A 19677-nucleotide genomic window follows, 5' to 3' on the forward strand; every position below is an offset into this window, starting at 1 on the left:
TATGATAGAGTCATGATAGAGTTATGATAGAGTTATCATAGAGTCATGATAGAGCTATGATAGAGTTATGATAGAGCTATGATAGAGTTATGATAGAGTTATGATTGAGTCATGATAGAGCTATGATAGAGTTATGATAGAGCTATGATAGAGTTATGATAGAGTTATGATAGAGCTATGATAGAGTTATGATAGAGTTATGATAGAGCTATGATAGAGTTATGATAGAGTTATGATAGAGTCATGATAGAGCTATGATAGAGTTATGATAGAGTTATGATAGAGTCATGATAGAGCTATGATAGAGTCATGATAGAGTCATGATAGAGTCATGATAGAGCTATGATAGAGCTATGATAGAGCTATGATAGAGTTATGATAGAGCTATGATAGAGCTATGATAGAGTTATGATAGAGTTATGATAGAGCTATGATAGAGTCATGATAGAGCTATGATAGAGTTATGATAGAGCTATGATAGAGTTATGATAGAGCTATGATAGAGTTATGATAGAGTTATGATAGAGTTATGATAGAGTTATGATAGAGTTATGATAGAGCTATGATAGAGTCATGATAGAGCTATGATAGAGTTATGATAGAGCTATGATAGAGTTATGATAGAGCTATGATAGAGTTATGATAGAGTTATGATAGAGTTATGATAGAGTCATAATAGAGCTATGATAGAGTTATGATAGAGTTATGATAGAGTTATGATAGAGTTATGATAGAGCTATGATAGAGTTATGATAGAGTTATGATAGAGTTATGATAGAGCTATGATAGAGTCATGATAGAGCTATGATAGAGTTATGATAGAGTGATGATAGAGTTATGATAGAGCTATGATAGAGTTATGATAGAGTTATGATAGAGCTATGATAGAGCTATGATAGAGCTATGATAGAGTTATGATAGAGTCATGATAGAGTGATGATAGAGCTATGATAGAGTTATGATAGAGTGATGATAGAGCTATGATAGAGCTATGATAGTGTTATGATAGAGTTATGATAGAGCTATGATAGAGTCATGATAGAGTTATGATAGAGTTATGATAGAGTTATGATAGAGCTATGATAGAGTTATGATAGAGTTATGATAGAGCTATGATAGAGCTATGATAGAGTTATGATAGAGTTATGATAGAGTCATGATAGAGCTATGATAGAGCTATGATAGAGTTATGATAGAGTTATGATAGAGTCATGATAGAGCTATGATAGAGTTATGATAGAGTTATGATAGAGTCATGATAGAGCTATGATAGAGCTATGATAGAGTTATGATAGAGTTATGATAGAGTTATGATAGAGTTATGATAGAGCTATGATAGAGCTATGATAGAGCTATGATAGAGCTATGATAGAGTTATGATAGAGTTATGATAGAGTCATGATAGAGCTATGATAGAGTTATGATAGAGCTATGATAGAGTTATGATAGAGTTATGATAGAGTTATGATAGAGTCATGATAGAGTTATGATAGAGTTATCATAGAGTCATGATAGAGCTATGATAGAGTTATGATAGAGCTATGATAGAGTTATGATAGAGTTATGATAGAGTCATGATAGAGCTATGATAGAGTTATGATAGAGCTATGATAGAGTTATGATAGAGTTATGATAGAGCTATGATAGAGTTATGATAGAGTTATGATAGAGCTATGATAGAGTTGTGATAGAGTTATGATAGAGTCATGATAGAGCTATGATAGAGTTATGATAGAGTTATGATAGAGTCATGATAGAGCTATGATAGAGTCATGATAGAGTCATGATAGAGCTATGATAGAGCTATGATAGAGCTATGATAGAGTTATGATAGAGCTATGATAGAGTTATGATAGAGTCATAATAGAGCTATGATAGAGTTATGATAGAGTTATGATAGAGTTATGATAGAGCTATGATAGAGTCATGATAGAGTCATGATAGAGCTATGATAGAGCTATGATAGAGCTATGATAGAGTTATGATAGAGCTATGATAGAGTTATGATAGAGTTATGATAGAGCTATGATAGAGCTATGATAGAGCTATGATAGAGTTATGATAGAGTTATGATAGAGTCATGATAGAGTTATGATAGAGTTATGATAGAGCTATGATAGAGCTATGATAGAGCTATGATAGAGTTATGATAGAGCTATGATAGAGCTATGATATGATAGAGTTCCGGTATCGGTATCGAAAACCAAGTATCGCTAAAGCACCGATATGGCACCCAGCCCATGTATAAATAATGACGGACAGTGAAATGATCCATAGAAAGATGTTGCCCAGGTAACAATAATCTGTGCTGTCCTGTAGGTGGTGGTCCCGCTGCTCTCCAACAGCAGAAACCACTCTGCCTGGCCGCATGTGGTGTCCCAGGACATCAGGCGCCACCTGCACTCCCTCCGGACCAGCGTCTTTGTGATGTCCGGATCTGTCCAGGGCAAGACGCTGCTGCCCCCTCCGGGCGGGGCCGAGAGGCTGGAGCAGGCTGCCATGGAGACTGACAGCAGGTAGATCAGCAAACACCAGGGTTAGCATAGCCTCCCAATACAGGGTCGTCTGGGTAACAAGGGCGGGGCAGAGTAGCCAAAGGTTTACTCAGTTACTCAGTTACTTACATAAGTTGAGCATAAACCTTAAGCTGCTGCCTCAACTTGTTTTCTAGCTCTCACAAAGCCCCCCACACTTCCCCATTCACCCTCTGTACTTACTTACTTACTTACGTACTTACGTACTTACTTACTTACTTTCTGTTATTGGAATAAAATGTGTTTTGTCCTTTAGTATATGGTAAAAGGAGACATTTATCCAAAAAACACTGGTTTTAAATAAAATGTCAGGCTAGGAGGCATTGTTTATAGTGAAGTGGCAGTTTTCCTCCCTGAAAGTTGTGAAACCTGGTTTAAACTAAATCCCTGTGTTTGATGTTGTAAATGCATTAGGAAAGTTTGAGATGAGTTTGGAGCAGAAAATAGCAGTTTGAATTTTGAGTGACCCTGTTTCTTTGTACAATCGGGTATAGCTCCTTTAATGCAATTTTGTCAGACAGAGAAGTGAATCAGAGCGAACTAGGGCTTTGATTATTTCATCCTTTGGAAAACAGACGATGTGGAATCTGAGTGAAGCATTCAGACCGGAAATAACAATAGGGGAGAGATCCTGATGATCTCTGCTGCTTCACAAAGGCCACGTGCTGTGATTGAAGAGTTAAAAGAGTAAATTAAAGCTCTACGGTGAACCACCAACAAGTTCAACATGTCAACAAAATTTTACAATTATGACGCATTCTGATTCTCCCTTGAACTAAACAATACAGACTCACAAGACTTATAGACTTACAAGAAACACAAAATCTCTATTCCAAAAAAGCCCAAACCTGAATCGAGTTGCTCACAGTGGAAACAAGAGCCAACCACTTTACGTAGATAATCAAGAGAGCACTATTACTTCACAATAATCTTAGTCAAGTCGCAGGGAAAAGTCTTGGTTACCTGGTTGTCTTGGAGACAAAGACCAGGTGAGTAAACATTAGCATTGTTTCCCTCTTATAATCAAACAAAAGGCTTTCTGCTCAGTTACAACCAGAGGTGTTTAGAGCCTATTCTGTTTCTGGTGCCATTACTTTAGACCAGGGGCAAAACCCGTCCCTCTAGTTTAAAACCTCTGGCCCCCAAGATGATTTTGAGAACGATTATTCCACACATCAGACATCAAATACTGTGAAATGCAGAGAGCGCTGTCCTTTCCTTTCAAATTCACCCCCAAACCCACTCTTGGGTCAATTATGATGTACAACATTCGGCCCCAGGACTTTTGACAAGGAAGAAAATCTGCCCGTCACATTGCAAACTTGCCACTGCTTTAAAATATGTAAAGCTACAGTACAATGGTGTTTTGAATGGTAAATACTTTAATAAGAGTACTAGTGCAGTAGCCTTCTAAAGCAACAGAATCTCCTGTCCTGTGGGGTCATGGGGACCTCATGTCCATGTTCATGCTGAGGTTACTGATGTGACGTAACATTTTTCAACAACACAAAATCATAGAGCAGTGCGTTTCTGACACAGCCTAAAATCACAAGTGTTTAGTCTGTGAACCAGTAGGAGAGGTGTGATTAGCGATCGTCCATTGCCGTCTATTGGGCGCTACGAATGTCTATCATGCGTCTGCACGAGGCCACAGCCAATCGTATCATCGTATCCGATGATGTATGACGTACCCGCTGTAAACTTTCAGCTAAACTGTTTAGAACAAGGTCTAAAGCTTGATCGAACAATAGCGTCGCGTCTGCTGCTGTCATGTTTGATCTGTAAATACACTTTTTTGAAATAATGTTTTATCCGTAAACAAACTACAAGCTTCCGTATATCGTATAGCGTGTCATCATCTCGCCGTCCCTCCTCGTTCTGTGATTGGTCCCAAATCCATGTGAAAATTTTGGCCATGGTCCCCAGGCCACTGTGCAGTTCCAAATGATTTGAGCGCACACAGCAGCATGGCGTTAGCCAGGCAATTTCTGACACGGGTTGTTATCTGAACTGAGGTGAAGTTTGAGTGGGGTATTACTTTTCTTATGTCGTAGGAAGTAAGTAAGCTTGATATGACCCCAGGTTTCACAGAATATGAAACCATAAATAAACGTCTGCAAACATTCGTTCTATTCTGTTTCGTCACTCGCCCCCTTTCAGACTCACCATTGCTTCTTTTTATCTGTAAAACAGTCCTTTCCATCACTCCTCCTTCACTCAGAGCACCTATAGCACCAGATCAGCTTCACTCCTCAGGTTCACTCCTCCCAAAACAGCTCTCGATTTCGATACTGAAAATAAAACTCCATTCTCGATACCAATACCACGCCGAAATAAAATAAAAACACATACTATATTATTAAACAGTAACAGTCCCTGCTGTCGCAAAGCACCAAACAATGTTAAAAGTGACTGAACATGAGTCCACATCACAGTGTGACTACATGTCTGTGTCTGTCTGTGAACAGCTCGCATACAATCATTTCTTTTTTTGAGAGTTTTAAGAATAAAACGGCTGAATATCCCACGGGAACCGATACACTTAAACAAATGGGAGGTGCTTTTTGACAGCCCTACTTGGTCTTTGCTCTTTTCATTTTGCAGCTGCAGACGACGGGGAATTAGTTCTCGAACATTTTACAATGTCAACTATCCAAAATCTAATTCAGTTTGAGTAGAACTAAAAGAAAAGCTGTAATGTCTGAGTGTGATGTGTCAGTTTGAGCATGCTTCGCTCGTGCACATATTGAATGTTGAACTGTTCTCCTGACAGTGTGGAGGCGGTGGATAAGAGCCTGATCCATTCTCTGGAGTCTGCTGTGATCGACTGGAGCCAGCAGGTCCACGCGGTCCTCAGGAGAGACTCTTCAGAAGAACTGCTGCGCGGCACACACCCCACACCCCTCACCGAGCTGCTCTTCTGGGACAACAGGTCAGCCTGGAAAGCCTCATTGAAACCGGCCCTGTTGGTCTATAATAAGGGACGTCTGAACCGCTCTTTGTCTGACCCGTCACCTAGGACCCTCGACAACAGAGCTCCAGGATCATTCAGGTGCTCAAACCCCTCCATCACGTTAAGGTGGCAGTTCCAGGAGGGGGAAGCAAAAAATAAAACTAATGTTAAGACTTAAAGATATATTAAAAGATGAAAAATTACAAAATCACAAAAGAGATCCCTGAAATAATCCCAAATGAGTTAAAAGTGAAAGCACAGTGCTCAGCTGATAGTGGAGTGGTTAGAGCTGCTGCACATATGCAGAACATTGCTCCATCCTCAGAGTTGTGGGTTTGAGTCCCAGCTTGAAATATTGACTAAACTGTCTCCTTGAGCACCCGAATGATCCTGGGGGCTTCGTGCCCCTGGTAGGGTCTCCCAGGGCAAACAGGTCCTAGGTGACGGGTCAGACAAAGAGCGGTTCAGAAGCCCCTTATGAGAGACCAACAGGCCCGGTTTGAATGAGGCCGTCCTCCCTGTGGACCCACCACCTGCAGGAGGAGCCATCAGGGGCTGGTGCAATGCTCCAACAGCTGCCCCCACGACCCAGAAAGTGGAAGAAAAAGAAAGGATGGATGGATGGTTGGATGGATGGATGGTTGGATGGATGGATGGATGGATGGATGGATGGATGGATGGATGGATGGATGGATGGATGGATGGATGGATGGATGGATGGATGGATGGATGGATGGATGGTTGGATGGATGGATGGTTGGATGAATGGATGGATGGATGGATGGTTGGATGGATGGTTGGATGGGTGGATGGATGGTTGGATGGATGGTTGGATGGATGGATGGATGGATGGATGGTTGGATGGATGGATGGATGGATGGATGGTTGGATGGATGGATGGATGGATGGATGGATGGATGGATGGTTGGATGGATGGATGGTTGGATGGATAACTTTGACTCTGAGGTGCAGTCATGTTCAGTGGTCTGGTTCAGCAGCTGGGTCTGACTGAAGGCCAAGGGAGATATTTTAGTTGCTCTAAAATCTCAAATGGCCCTGACTCATGTAGAACCCGGTGTTTTGGATAATCCGATTTCTGAAGGGAATATAAATATATATAGTATAATAAATTGTGTCGATGTACTAGCTTATTTTAAACTGTCTCTGAAGTTTCTTTGTAGATTTGATTTAAACAACATAGAACGTACACTCCCTATTGTCTTCTGATCTATTATAATACCCCCTCCACTGCCCCATTAAAAGATAGCGGAGAAGCACTATCTTCTTTTTGTAGTCAAACAATGTGAGAGCAGGGATTTCTTAATGGCCACTAGTGTCAATACAAATTCCAATTGCTGTAGTTTATGTGTTCTACAGTCAAGATAAGCCTTTCATTACAGCACTTTGTGTCTCTGACGGAGGAGGGGAAGCTCCACTCTTCCTCCAGTCCACGGAAAACAGGCTGGATTAAATAAGATGCTAATCTCTTAGGATTCCCTGACACTAGAGAGAGTAAAGACTCAAATACAGACACGATGTAGGGCTGTCAGTTATCAGATCAATGTATATTCCACATCACAAGCTTTTGTTTTCATCAAACTGTGTCCAAACAAGCCTGGGGGACCTGACTTTTTGTTGCTCAAAGCTGAACACAGGCGTGACACGTGCACATCATTAATTTCCTGGAATGATTTGGATGTGCAGGGGGATGTGAGAGCTACATACACTAAAAATGTCACAGTTTGAACAAGAAAAATCAGAATCTATCCCAGCTTTAAGATAACCTTATGTCGTGAGCCCTTCATGTCGCTCTGGGACAGAGATGGAGACAGAGGGAGGGAAAAGGCCACGCTTCACAGCTCCTGACTGGTGTAGAGGATTATCAAATGTTCTCTTTGCAGTGTCGGGCGGTTCAACTTTTTGGGCTGACATGACTAGCTGGACAAAGAAAGTTTCACTACTTGTCTCCTGACGGTTTCAACTAAATCCAGGTCCTTTGAAGAACAATAGATGAAGTTTATTTGTGGAATGACACGCTGAAGAGGGCCTGCAGCATCATCTTGTGGACACGCCTAGTTCTGCAGTTGTGAGGAACCTTACGACAGCTGGACAAGATGAACAGTTTTCATTGAAGTGAAATAAGAGCCCTTTGGATGTGGCGATAGTTGTTGGAAATGTTGAAAATCCTGAAATACGGACTGCAGCCACCATCCCGTCTATGTCCACTTTACACCTTGAAAATCAAGCAAAGTCAAGTGTTAAAAAGATCTCTGTATATGCGTCCAACAAGCAAAGAGAACGGAACTATTGAATACTGATGAACAGGTTACAATTTCGTTCAAAAGTCCATTTATTTCTGTAATTCAACTTAAAAGGTGAAACTAAGATATGATAGACTGAAATGCAAAATGACATATGTCAATCCTTCATTTGTTATAATTTTGAAGATTATGGCTTAGTCCATTTTCAAAATATTCAAATTTTATGAGAAGCTGTGAGCCATAATAATCAAAATGATAACAAATAAAGTCTTTCTCACTGTGCATGTAATGAGTCGATCATATTTTAGTTTCACAGTTTAAGCTGAATAGCAGAAATAAATGAACTTTTGAACCATATTCTAACTTTCCGAGTTTCACCTGTATTTTCTTCAAACATATTTAGGTTGGACTTGTCCAAAGCAAATGGGATGTGATTATTTGTGACAGAATACCAGACCCTGTGCCTGATGTTTTCCTCCAGAAGTCAGGAGCTAAATTAGCTCAGTGTTTTTAGCATTGGTCCGTCTGGTTCATGCCTCAGCTCTGTCCCGTATGTGACCTCCATGTGCTTTTGATTCACTCATGTGAACAATGAGTGAATCAGTTGTTCACAAATGAACTTGTGAACAATCACAAGGATGTGCAGTAGGGTTAATGAGAGCTAGAAACGAGTTTAGGCAACAGCTGAGAGATTTGACTCAACTACCTGTGACTTTCAGGGTTGATGAGTATTTCAGGTAGTGCAGCTTTAAGAGTACAAGTACAAATACCTGATACTGGTATTGGTGCATCCAAGTGCCACATCTCACCTGTGGAAAATGTGCTTCTAAAGGATTTCATGCATTTTATCGGCATGCCGGTTATAAAGGAGAAATCATCTGTGATCAAATCATTTGGGAGTGAAGAAGCAGACTCATCCACAGGAGACCACTGTCTTGGTTTTTATTGGTGATAAAATCCCCCAAAATAGGAGAGACTGAATGAGTTTGTTTTCTCTCTGTGTTTTGTCTCTGTCCTCACAGGCTTGCAGACGTGGAATGCATCTATTCCCAGTTGACGTCATGCAGAGCTCAGAAAATGGCCGCTCTGCTGGAGGCTGTCGAGAGCAGCTATGCCCCGTCCTTCAGCGGCCTGCTCCGGGCCGTCCTGGCAGGTAAAAGCTCAGCCCTCCTTCATCCTCTCTGATGTCTTTGTGTGTGTCTTCAGGTAACTTCCAATCCAAACGTAGGGACGGCTGGTTTAAATGTTACTTTTCATAAAAGAACAATCTGTCTTTTATAGTTCATTTTGTATCATAACTAATGAGTTCCTCCAGGATTTCACAAAACAAAGCAAACTCCGCGAAGTCAGTGTGGCTTTGCAACTTTTCCAAAAGCCCACAACCTTCCCGGAACTATTCCAATAATCTGTGATTGCCTTCCCAACTTTTCCTTAACTCCGCAACTTCTGAACAACTAAAGTGCGTTTACGATCCATTTGACTTGTTATATTTGACTTGTTATATTTGTGTGTAGGAAATCCTTCACACGTGTGTTCTGAGTTTGGTGAATACGCGTGCATGTTAGGACTAATTAGCATATGTCACCCCGCCTCTGATTCACCATATAAGGACAAAAAAGTGCAGCACACAAAAGGCACTCAGAGAGGATATGAATGACCAAACACGAATCTAAAACTAAAAACCAGTAAAAAGAAAAAAAGTCTCACTCAAGGACCCTCCGGACCCTTTGTGCACCAGGAGAATTAGCTCTCGTTACCAAATGTTTGAATAGATATGACCTGTACATCACTACAGGGTTTTCCTTCTCTTCCCACGGGTCAGTCCGCCCGCTTAGCTCCATGAGTAAAGCACTCGTCTCTGGAACATGAGGTCGCAGGATCGAGGCCAATGTTCATCTTTATCAACTTACGTTTATACATTCAATGCTCCATTCTTTATGAACGGCGGCAATCAAAGGTTTTAGCAGTAATACATTGGTACATTAATAAAAGTAGGAAACAAGTGATATTACCAACTTATTTCTGAGTAAAGGCATCTGTAATTTATTATAATTATATTTACATTCTGGAATTAATTAATACATGATTTAATATGTACAAATATGTGACTCAGAAAGTTGGGTTCCATCAGGCGCAGATCGTGAACAGAACTGGAAGAGTCCTCCAGACTGTTCTTCTGTTTCTTCTTACAGTTTTCAGCTAAGAACATGTTTTGTGAATGCCAAAAACCTTCCAAAGAGGTTAAGAACACATTTGTGCACAATAACGTGTTGTGAACAGCCCATTGACTTTAAAGAGCAACTAAAGACCAAACCAAAACTTTCTGCTGATAAACTGTAGATATGATTATTTTACAGTATTCATCCCCGCTGCTGTCAGACTGCAACACTACTGTAAAGTAACATGTGCAATAACAATCATCTCTGTATGTGCGTCACTTTATCAACCACTTGCACTGTTCTGACTGTAAACCTGCACTGCTAGTGTCAGCACTGCGGACATTTTTTACTAGAGTCTGTTTATTTTATTTACTATACTTTTTGCCCCTTAAAGGTTGTCATAGTCATTTTGCTCAGGCGTCAGTGAACAGATGTGACCAATGTAGTCTCCACCATGATGTTTGTTGTGCTGCCCAGCCCTGGAGGAGGCGCAGGACGTCAGCCTGTACCTGAAGCCCCTGCGCCCCCTGCTGGAGGAGATGGAGAGTGCGGAGTTCCCGGAGGTCAGGGCTCAGATGGCTCCTCTCATGCACACGGTGTGTCTGCTGTGGGCCCACTCCCGATTCTACTGTCGCCCGGCCAGAATCATCGTCCTGCTGCAGGAGCTGTGCAACCTGCTCATCCAGCAGGTCTGTGTGCCGCCCACTCTGTGCTCCTCACACACACCTCCACCTTTTTAATCAATGAAGGACAGGAGTGATTGAAAAACATACATACATTCATTTGATATGGTGTTTTTATTTGTGAATAAAACCTCAAAAACATGCTTTATTATGGTGAGTGGCCTCTGCACAGACCGGAGGTGATGTAGCCTTAGGATGAAGACCAGGATGCTTTGAGAACAGGTTTTGATGAAAGACTTAATTGTGATTTTTCTGCTAGAAATTGCAATTAATTTTGCAATTCCAACATTATTTTAAGATAACATATTTTTCATGCAATAGTTCATTGTCAGCAAACTATATTTCTAAAACTGCTATTGCTTATATATCGTGGTCCTCACGTCTTACATTTCAGTTTCTGTTCAGTTCTGGGCTCACCTGCTCGCCTAGTGTTAATACCACACTGATACCACAGCAAATCAATAAAAACAATAACAAAGTCTGTCAAAATGTGTCAGACTTACGGCACATGGCTCATTATGCAAAGTAAATGAAGTCAGCGCACAGTGACTTATGCTGCTTGATTTTACGTAGGCAAAAAACAGATTACACAAATGCCCCCCAAAAAAACACTATTTAATATAGGTTTGGGTTTCTGTACTCACTGATACCTTAGTTTAGTTTAGTTTAGTTTACTTTATTTCTTTTTTGGTATCTTGCACCTCAAGATGCCCAGCCCACATGGGCTTATAAGACAGAAAAATGTAGGCAGACATCAGAAAAACATTATATAAAGAGTGTAACAAAAACCTAACCAAATAAAATGGCTTATACTTGAACAAATACTTAAAGGAGTATGTTTTTAAATACTGTGATGTGTTCTTACCTTTGCTTAGACGAGTTGATGTGTAACTGTCTGGTCGTTGTGTGTGCGCTCAGCCATGTAAACAGAGCACTGACGCCGTTAGCAAAAGCCTCTCCTCTATGGGGCAAACGGAGGTGAAGTTAGAAGCAGCTCTTCCATATTTTCCTATTTGAATACGGTCACATGAGCCTGCACACAATCCAAGTCAAGTCACACAAAACTAAACATGTCCATTTTCTAAGTGGATTAAAAGGGGAACAATATTGCAAGGCAACTTCGACTTTACTGCGCGGACGTCGAAGTGCTCCTAGTGTTATTACGCCTTGCAATATAGTTCCCCTTTTTATCCACTTAAATCAACATGTTTAATTTTGTGTGACTGTACTAGAATCATGTAAAGGCTCATGTAACTGTATTTAAATAGGGAACATGTTGAAGAGCTCGGTTGCTTCTAACTTCACCTCCTGATTTGGAGCAGAAGTCTTGTTTTGTCAGAGGAGTCTTCAGATGGTGGAGGTTGTTGCAGCAGACTGATGTACGGTGTTAGAATGAGAGGTGTTTGTAACAAGCTCTGCTCGCCTCAGAAGCCTTTCATCCCAAAACACACTTTGCTGTAAACAACTGTTGAAGGCACTCTAAATCCCCGGCTGTTCTGATGTCACAGGAGTGAGATGAGAACAGAATGTGGCTTTTGATCACTGCGTGCTGTAACGTCCACAGCTCAAATAAAGGAGCTCCACAAAGGCTTTCTGCATGTCGTACAGAGGAACGAGACGAGTTACATTTTAGAGGCGAGTTTTGCTTTGGTCAGAACATGATGAATGCAGTCTGCAGACGTTCAGGTGAATACAGTGATTAAATAGAAAGAGGAAACTAAAGTTATATTCTTTCATGTTTTTCTTTAATTCATTTTAATTATGATTTTAAATGTAAAGCCCATAGAGAACTTGAATGAACAGTACATGCCTTTATAACCTGGAGATTGGACTACTGTAACTCACTTTATTAAGTCCACTCACCCCCAGCAGAGCCTTTAGGTCTGCTGACCACTGGCTGCTCTTGGTTCCATGCTCTAGGCTCATGGGATGGAATCCACACCACATTAGAGCTGCACAGACGCTGGACATTTTTAGGCCCAGTCCACACGTACTCAGGTATTTTTATGAACGCAGATATTTGCATTTGGGCCTTCTGGCCACATGCATCCAGATAAAGGACGTCATTATTTGGACATTTTTATAAACGCCAGCGTAACCTCTCCTTTATATGGAGTATGCAAATAAGGGCACAAGAGCAGTATTTTGGCCTCTCTTTGCTGGAACAGAAGGATAACTGAGTGTGCATTTGGTCGACTAGGCAGGATTTTGGGCACTGTAAAGGCCAGTGGACATTAACATAGATGACCAACATGTCATTTATGCCTTGCTTCGTCTTCACAATTATTGTGAATCTCGTTGGGAGACTGTCCAAGAAGCAGATGTCCAAAGAGTGCAAAAAGCTCAAAGACTGAATGAGAAGGGTTCTCACTCTTTCTTGACCCCTGACTGATTTCCACTTTTGTTTCATTCATAATTGATACGCAACAATTTTTACAAAAAAAGCAAGTAAAAAGCAATAAGAACACCTTCTGTTACATGCATCTATATACAGTATATCGACCAAATGTAACGTTCTGAGTCTTCTAATTACAGTTCCATTACCTCCCAAAGTCCACTTCAACCACCATTGTATGAGAAAACAACATTTTCACCCAAAGTGATCTGGACACAGAGTTTGCGAGTAGGAAAATCCAGGTGGTGGAGGAGGCGTGGCCTATGGAGAGGATGAGGCGTTGTTGAACACCCATAGCAGTATGTTGGAGGTGGTTGGTAGATAACGGGACACCTGCGTGTTGCATTAGGCGCTGCCCTGGTTTACTGGAAAATCGGGAAGTCGACAGCACACAACGAAACCCCGCTGCTGTCGGGTCAAATGAAAGAGCCCTTTGGAGCAGGGAGTGACCAAGTGCTGGAACTACTCCAGAAAGTAACGTGTGGCGTTATGGTAGGCATCCTCGTACAGGCCATCCAGGGGCACTCAGGTACTACAGTACTGCAGGACACTCAGGTACTACAGTACTGCAGAAGAAGAAGAAGAAGAAGATCTTTATTTATACAGTGCCTTTCACAGACATGGTCACAAAGCGCTTTACATGAGACAATTGTACATTCACTCCATACTCGGTGGTGGAAAGCTACGTTTGTAGCTTCAGTTTCCCCTGGGGGAGCCTGTCAGAGGCGCTTTCGCGACTACACACATCTGCGCCAACGGACCCTCTGACCACCACCATACATTCACTCACACATCATTCATCCTGGCCTATTGTGCATGTTTTTAGTGGTAGGGGAAACCGGACTGCCCGGAGGAAAGCTACGCAGACACGGGGAGAACATGCAAACTCCACACAGAAAGGCCCCGTCCCTGGTGGAATTGAACCCGGACCTTCTAGCTGTGAAGCGAGAGTGCTAACCGCTGCGCTACCGTGCTAACATTCAGAACCCTCAGGTACTACAGTACTGCAGGACCCTCAGGTACTACAGTACTGCAGGACCCTCAGGTACTACAGTACTGCAGGACACTCAGGTACTACAGTACTGCAGGACACTCAGGTACTACAGTACTGCAGGACACTCAGGTACTACAGTACTGCAGGACACTCAGGTACTACAGTACTGCAGGACACTCAGGTACTACAGTACTGCAGGACACTCAGGTACTACAGTACTGCAGGACACTCAGGTACTACAGTACTGCAGGACACTCAGGTACTAGAGTACTGCAGGACACTCAGGTACTAGAGTACTGCAGGACATTCAGGTACTACAGTACTGCAGGAATCACAGACGTGAAGAGTAGAAGCCTCACCTGACGTGACGCTCTGACAGACGACGGAGGAAACTATTCTTTGTTTAGTCTTTTCACAGATGAAGTCAATGTGGTGTTTCCAAGACAAGGACCAGTCTAACACCACACCCAGATATTTGAAGGACTCCACGCAGGACTTCGATTGGCTCGTTTTTGATGATAGTGGGAGCTGTAGTTACCAGTTTGAAAGTAAATTCTGCCTCCTCTGTTTTTTTGGTGTCTATTTGCAGAGCGTTGTTTTGGCTCCACATCATAACCTTGTCGCCGCCCTGCTGGTGCAGCCCAGGACTGTCAGTGTTTGACAGGAGGGTCACCAGGACTGATCATCAGAGTATTTGAAGATGTGTTGATAATTTGAAGTGGTGCGACAGTCGTCAGTGTATATGGTGAACAGCAGCGGTGAACTGACACAGCCCTGGGGGATCTATGGAAGCTGTAATGGCAGAGAGTGTATCGTTTACTTTAACCGGCTGGACTCTGCTGATGAGGAAAGATGCAGTGAATCAGATAGGGATTATGTCCCTGATGTTGTTTGGAGAGCAGAATGTCCGGTTTTATTATATTGAAGGCAGTTAACATGCAGTTGTTTCATTTCTCCACCACTCAGTATCTCGTCTAATCTCATTTTCTCATCAGGACAGGCACGAGTTTCTTTGTTTCCTCTGTGTTACACATCAGTGGTTAGTGATTAGCATTTTTCTCAGCTTTCATCTCCATAATTGTACATAAGGAAAATGTTGTTTTAACCAACAGGCATACGCTCCACAGTAATTGGAGCAGGTTTCAGCCACTTGTTCTGTGGGCACAGCCGGGGCTGGAGTGCCTCTGGGCGAGAGTTCATTCAGTGGTGTGAGACAGAACGCCCCAGGCCAAGTAATATTCCACTGAAGGAAGTTGGAAGCATGTCTGAGTGCGAGCCTACTGCCGTCTCCCTTTATACCATGCATTATTACAGATACTGGCTCCTGTGCTAGTGATGGGATTTTCGGCTCTTTTCACGCCACAAACCCAGCTTAATTGAATCTAACCGAAAATATGAGGTGGATTGTTGTAAAATAAAAAGTACATCGAAGCTACAGATGTCCTTACTACATTATTGGATTAGTTTATGTTTGTAGAGATCGTCCTCTCTGTCTGTCTCTCTGACCCAATTCTCTTACTCTTTGAGTCTTTGCCGTTGTCTTTTTCTCTCTGAGGCGAGTGTAGCACAGAGCCGTGCATGTGGAGCGCAATAAACAAGCAACTCTAAAAAGAAAAAAATCCGCCCGCAGTTAAGACTCTCATTGTTGACTTTAAACAGCCGGCTCTTTGTACCGACTCATTTGCGACCAGACCATAACTTTCACATACATAGAACAACTGTGCTCCTTCCAATTGAGTAAATTTATTTTTGAGTGTGGAGGTCTTGGTGTTTTGGTCTGAAATACTTGGGTCATGCACTGTTGACGTGATGACCTCACCCATGGGTGTTTAAGCACACAAGTTTTATTCCTTCTTTAATTATAAGTCCGGATGAAGATCAAAACTTCCCTGTGGCTAATAAAGGACTTTTAATCCTGACCTTCTATTACCCTCGTAGCATTTTACCCTAGGGATGCACATTTGTGACCCATCACGATAACGGGGGACACAACTCGGTGTTGGGGCATTTTGAGCGGGACAGAGCTTGTGAAAGTGTCGTCTCCAAGGTTTCCAACAATGTGTAACACATGGAAATCTGATCATATTTGGAGAAGATGTGGCAAGTTGAGTTTAGGAAGTGGAAATATGTCAAAGAGAGGAATCGGCCTCTAAACTTTTGGGCTGTTCTCACCTCTCTCGGAGTGACAATAGGGCTCATTTACATCTTATTTAGAAAAGCCATCCCGCTGTAAAGCTCCCCCTGTCCTGTCATGTGTGTGGGGTTTCAGAGTTCACTCACAGAAACTGATCCACAACAGGCGTTTGTATAAAACTGCCTTTTTTGTGTGGCATCTGTTCACTAAAGTATGTGTCAACAACGCAAACCAAAGCAGCGGCGCCTCCTCTCCAAACAACAACAGGAAACAGGAGACGAGCGTAACGCGAAACAGAGCGAGACGTCAGAGATCAACGAAAAACGCAAAATCCACCGTAATAAAAAGACACTGAACTTACTGTTTGAAGTTTTTATTAACGCTGAGGCTGCCGTGGCCAAAGTGTGGTCCTGTCTGGGAGCAAAGCAGCGTCTCTGTCCCGCTGTCGCTGCTTTTCTATCAAGGCTCTTCATGAGGAAGCGGCGCCGCAGAATCCGTGATTAATAAATCCACTTCCAAACATGTTCACAGTTCAGCTCGTCTGAAACAATCTTTGTCCATCCAACACAATGTGTATGTAAATACACACAGACAAAATCACGCCCCGACTGCAGCTCCCAAATCTCCCTAAACAAGCCGGTTTGAACCTAATAGTTTATGCTTTAAATATACCAACACTGCAGCTTAAACATGGAGAGGCTTCTTCATGGCTTCAACAAAAACCCTCTTTTGCATTTTCTTCAAACTTGGGCAGTCAGCTTGTGACCCTGGTATCCCTGCGTGGGTCGACTTGCAACTAAACAAAATGACCATGGCCCATTATGAAGGTTCATGATCATAAAGTATCTGCGTATGGGACGTCTAACAGGATGTGCCATTATTTACCTTTACATCTACAGCATCTATGACTCCTGTAGGTAGTCCAGACGTAAAACACTAAACTGCTGTATTGTATGGAAAGTGTTGGAAACTACGATCAGAGGCAGGAGTCCATGTCCTGTCTTATTTCACTGAGAAATCTGCTCTTTGAGTGAAATGTCACTAAATGGCTGTGAGTCTAATGAGAAAAGTAAAAAAGTAAAACGTGTTTGTGTTTGGCACCTCATGTTGCCGCCTGTCGTATCTCTCGTATTTTTGTTTCCACACAGCTTTGTTTTAATAAATGCCATGACTTTGAATCCAGTGCTGTGTTGAAGTGGATCTGCTGCACGGTGGAAGAACAGGTGAGCGCACTGATGTGTGACGTGTGGACAAGCCGACTGTCAGTGTCCGCTCCAAAGTGTCGCCAAACTTCATCAATCTGCTGACGAGGCTCTGATAACAGAGAAGACTTGTGAGAAATATATCAGACGCACTCAGCAGAGCTGACACGGGAAAAGAGATTTCAATTAGTAACAGTTAACCGGTTAATCATGAACCAGCATAGGATGCTGTGATTTCTACCAGTGTCAGGGGGTTTTCTCTTGTTTTTTCTTTTTAAATCGATACTAGTCTTGACTAGTCAAGTAGGCGGACAGAGCGCGGGAGTTTTGAAGCCGACGCCCACAAAGTAATCACCCCGTGTGAAACACCTTCTATCATCGAAGATATATGTCTGAATCGAGCTTGTGCAAAAGAACCGCCCCGTTGTCACGGCAACGTTAGACAAATCAACATTAGACTCTCAGGAAAGTTTGGATGCGTTTGGTGCAGAGTTTAGCCGGAGGAGGTTGTTTCCAAGCGAACGGATTAAAGGAGAAAGAAAACAGTTAAATCCTGCAGACCTGACGCTGAAAGCAAAGCCTCACATGAGAAAACCTGCTGAGTCAGCGCTCGCATCACAAATAGGCTAAATAAAACGCTTGTTGTTACCATTCACTGTTCATTAGTTATCCATCATTTGTGTAAAAAAGTCAGTAAACACTTGTGAATTACTGACAGTGCGGATCCGTGTGAATGCACATAAAATGACCCGACGTCCTGGGGTCATTTTAGTTTTACCGACGTCCCGGGTAATTCTAATCCCGTGTGAACAGGGCTGAAGGCTGTAATTAAGATTTTAAAAACTACAGTGTCTTCAGAAAATGTGGCCCTCAAAATGGAGGAAATAATTAGTATTTGAGAGATCTACTTTTCCAACTGCCCCTACGCTGTGAGAAATCCTGGAGAGAACCCTGTGGAACATCCCTAAACTGCCTCATGGGGCATTCGAATGCTGTGTTTTCTACTGAGTGTTTTGTGTCCTCGAAGAGCAGCGGAATGTGAATCTGAAACACTCCTGTTTTAATTACACATGTGCCATTTATAATTGTTTTCCGAGGCTTTATGTTCTGATTTGTTTCTTGGGCTTCACTTTATTGATTTATTCAATTATAGAATTATGAAATGAATATAATTACAGAGAATGTCCACAGTGTGGCGCTGTGTGTCCATCATTAACTGTGTCCAAAAGATGCGCAGTGCTTTAGTTGTGTTTTTTGTTCTTATTATGTCTACTATGGTGTGGGATGACAGTGCACAGTTTAACATTGACCAAAAAGGACAGTGGTTCGTACAAGTTAAACATGCTCATCTGTACCTGTCGTCCTGGGACAGGTGGATGTTTCAGAACAAAAGTGATGGTAAATGTAGATGACTGTGGACGATGGATTTATGCTGGTGCTGTCAAACCATTCAAACATTTGATCAATATTCTAATACTCAGGTACCTCAAATATACAACATATACAGCAAGCGTCTGGTGTGGGTGGGTCGAGTTAGAAAGTGCACTTTTTCCCCTTACATTGTTGTCTTGAACACAGTACATTCTTATCCATTACTTCCTCTCACAGGAGGCTGGGTTTATGGACTCGCATCATTAGCATGTTTGGTTTTCTTGAGTTTAGAAAAAAGAGCCTCGAGCTCTAAAGCCCCTGTGTGACAGACAGATGTGCGACAGACAGATGTGTGACAGACACATGTGATAATGCAGCAGCAGGAGCAGGGCACAGGTAAATAACAAGACGACAGCTGACCTGCCTGTGTCAGGTAAAGGCTTCAGTTCTGAACTTTGTTCTGTTTGACAGAAACACGTGTCCATGACGTGGTGAAAGTAAAGCGGTGGGAAAGTTTCCATAAGCGATTTCAAAGCCTCCGTTTGAGCGACAGCAGCTGCAGAGCGGCTCATGCGGCGTCTTTTTAATGTGACTCGTGAAACTGAGACTAATTAATTGCGCAATAAAATGGATTGATTTTGAACAATAATGATAATGTCCTGACAGGAGCAAGGCTGGAAAACTCGGGTCAAACTGAGCTTTCAGCTGAGTTGTTTTTTTATCATCTAATGTGTAATATTTAGTTCTGTGTGAGCTCTCAGAGTGATATAACTATGAGGAAAATGCCCCACATTAATGCAAAAAGAAAATTCACATGATGTTTTATACAATTCGCAAACCACAGTTTTGCTTTTAAGATGCTAATGGAAAATGTAAATAGTTTCCTTTGTTAACTGCTTTTGGGCGGTAAAAGACTGTTTCCATTTTTGTCATCAAAATCTCCACTTTCCGACATAAAAACCACATGAACACAAACCAACTGGAGACAATG

At 42.1% G+C, this 19677-nt stretch overlaps 1 protein-coding gene across 1 annotated transcript in view; it reads left to right on the plus strand.

The window, feature by feature from the left end:
* dnah9 (dynein, axonemal, heavy chain 9) overlaps positions 1 to 19677 on the plus strand; it is a gene marked incomplete at its 3' end in the record, with an annotated part of 755285 nt that overhangs the window by 3187 nt on the left and 732421 nt on the right. The window contains exons 2-5 of the mRNA XM_079578063.1: positions 2320 to 2516; positions 5308 to 5466; positions 8771 to 8901; positions 10385 to 10596. Of these exons, the coding sequence (XP_079434189.1) occupies positions 2320 to 2516; positions 5308 to 5466; positions 8771 to 8901; positions 10385 to 10596 (699 nt within the window). The remainder of the gene's footprint in view (positions 1 to 2319; positions 2517 to 5307; positions 5467 to 8770; positions 8902 to 10384; positions 10597 to 19677) is intronic.

Source organism: Gobius niger (genome assembly GCF_951799975.1).
Source record: "Gobius niger genome assembly, chromosome: 19".
In the NCBI taxonomy this organism is placed as follows: Eukaryota; Metazoa; Chordata; class Actinopteri; order Gobiiformes; family Gobiidae; genus Gobius; species Gobius niger.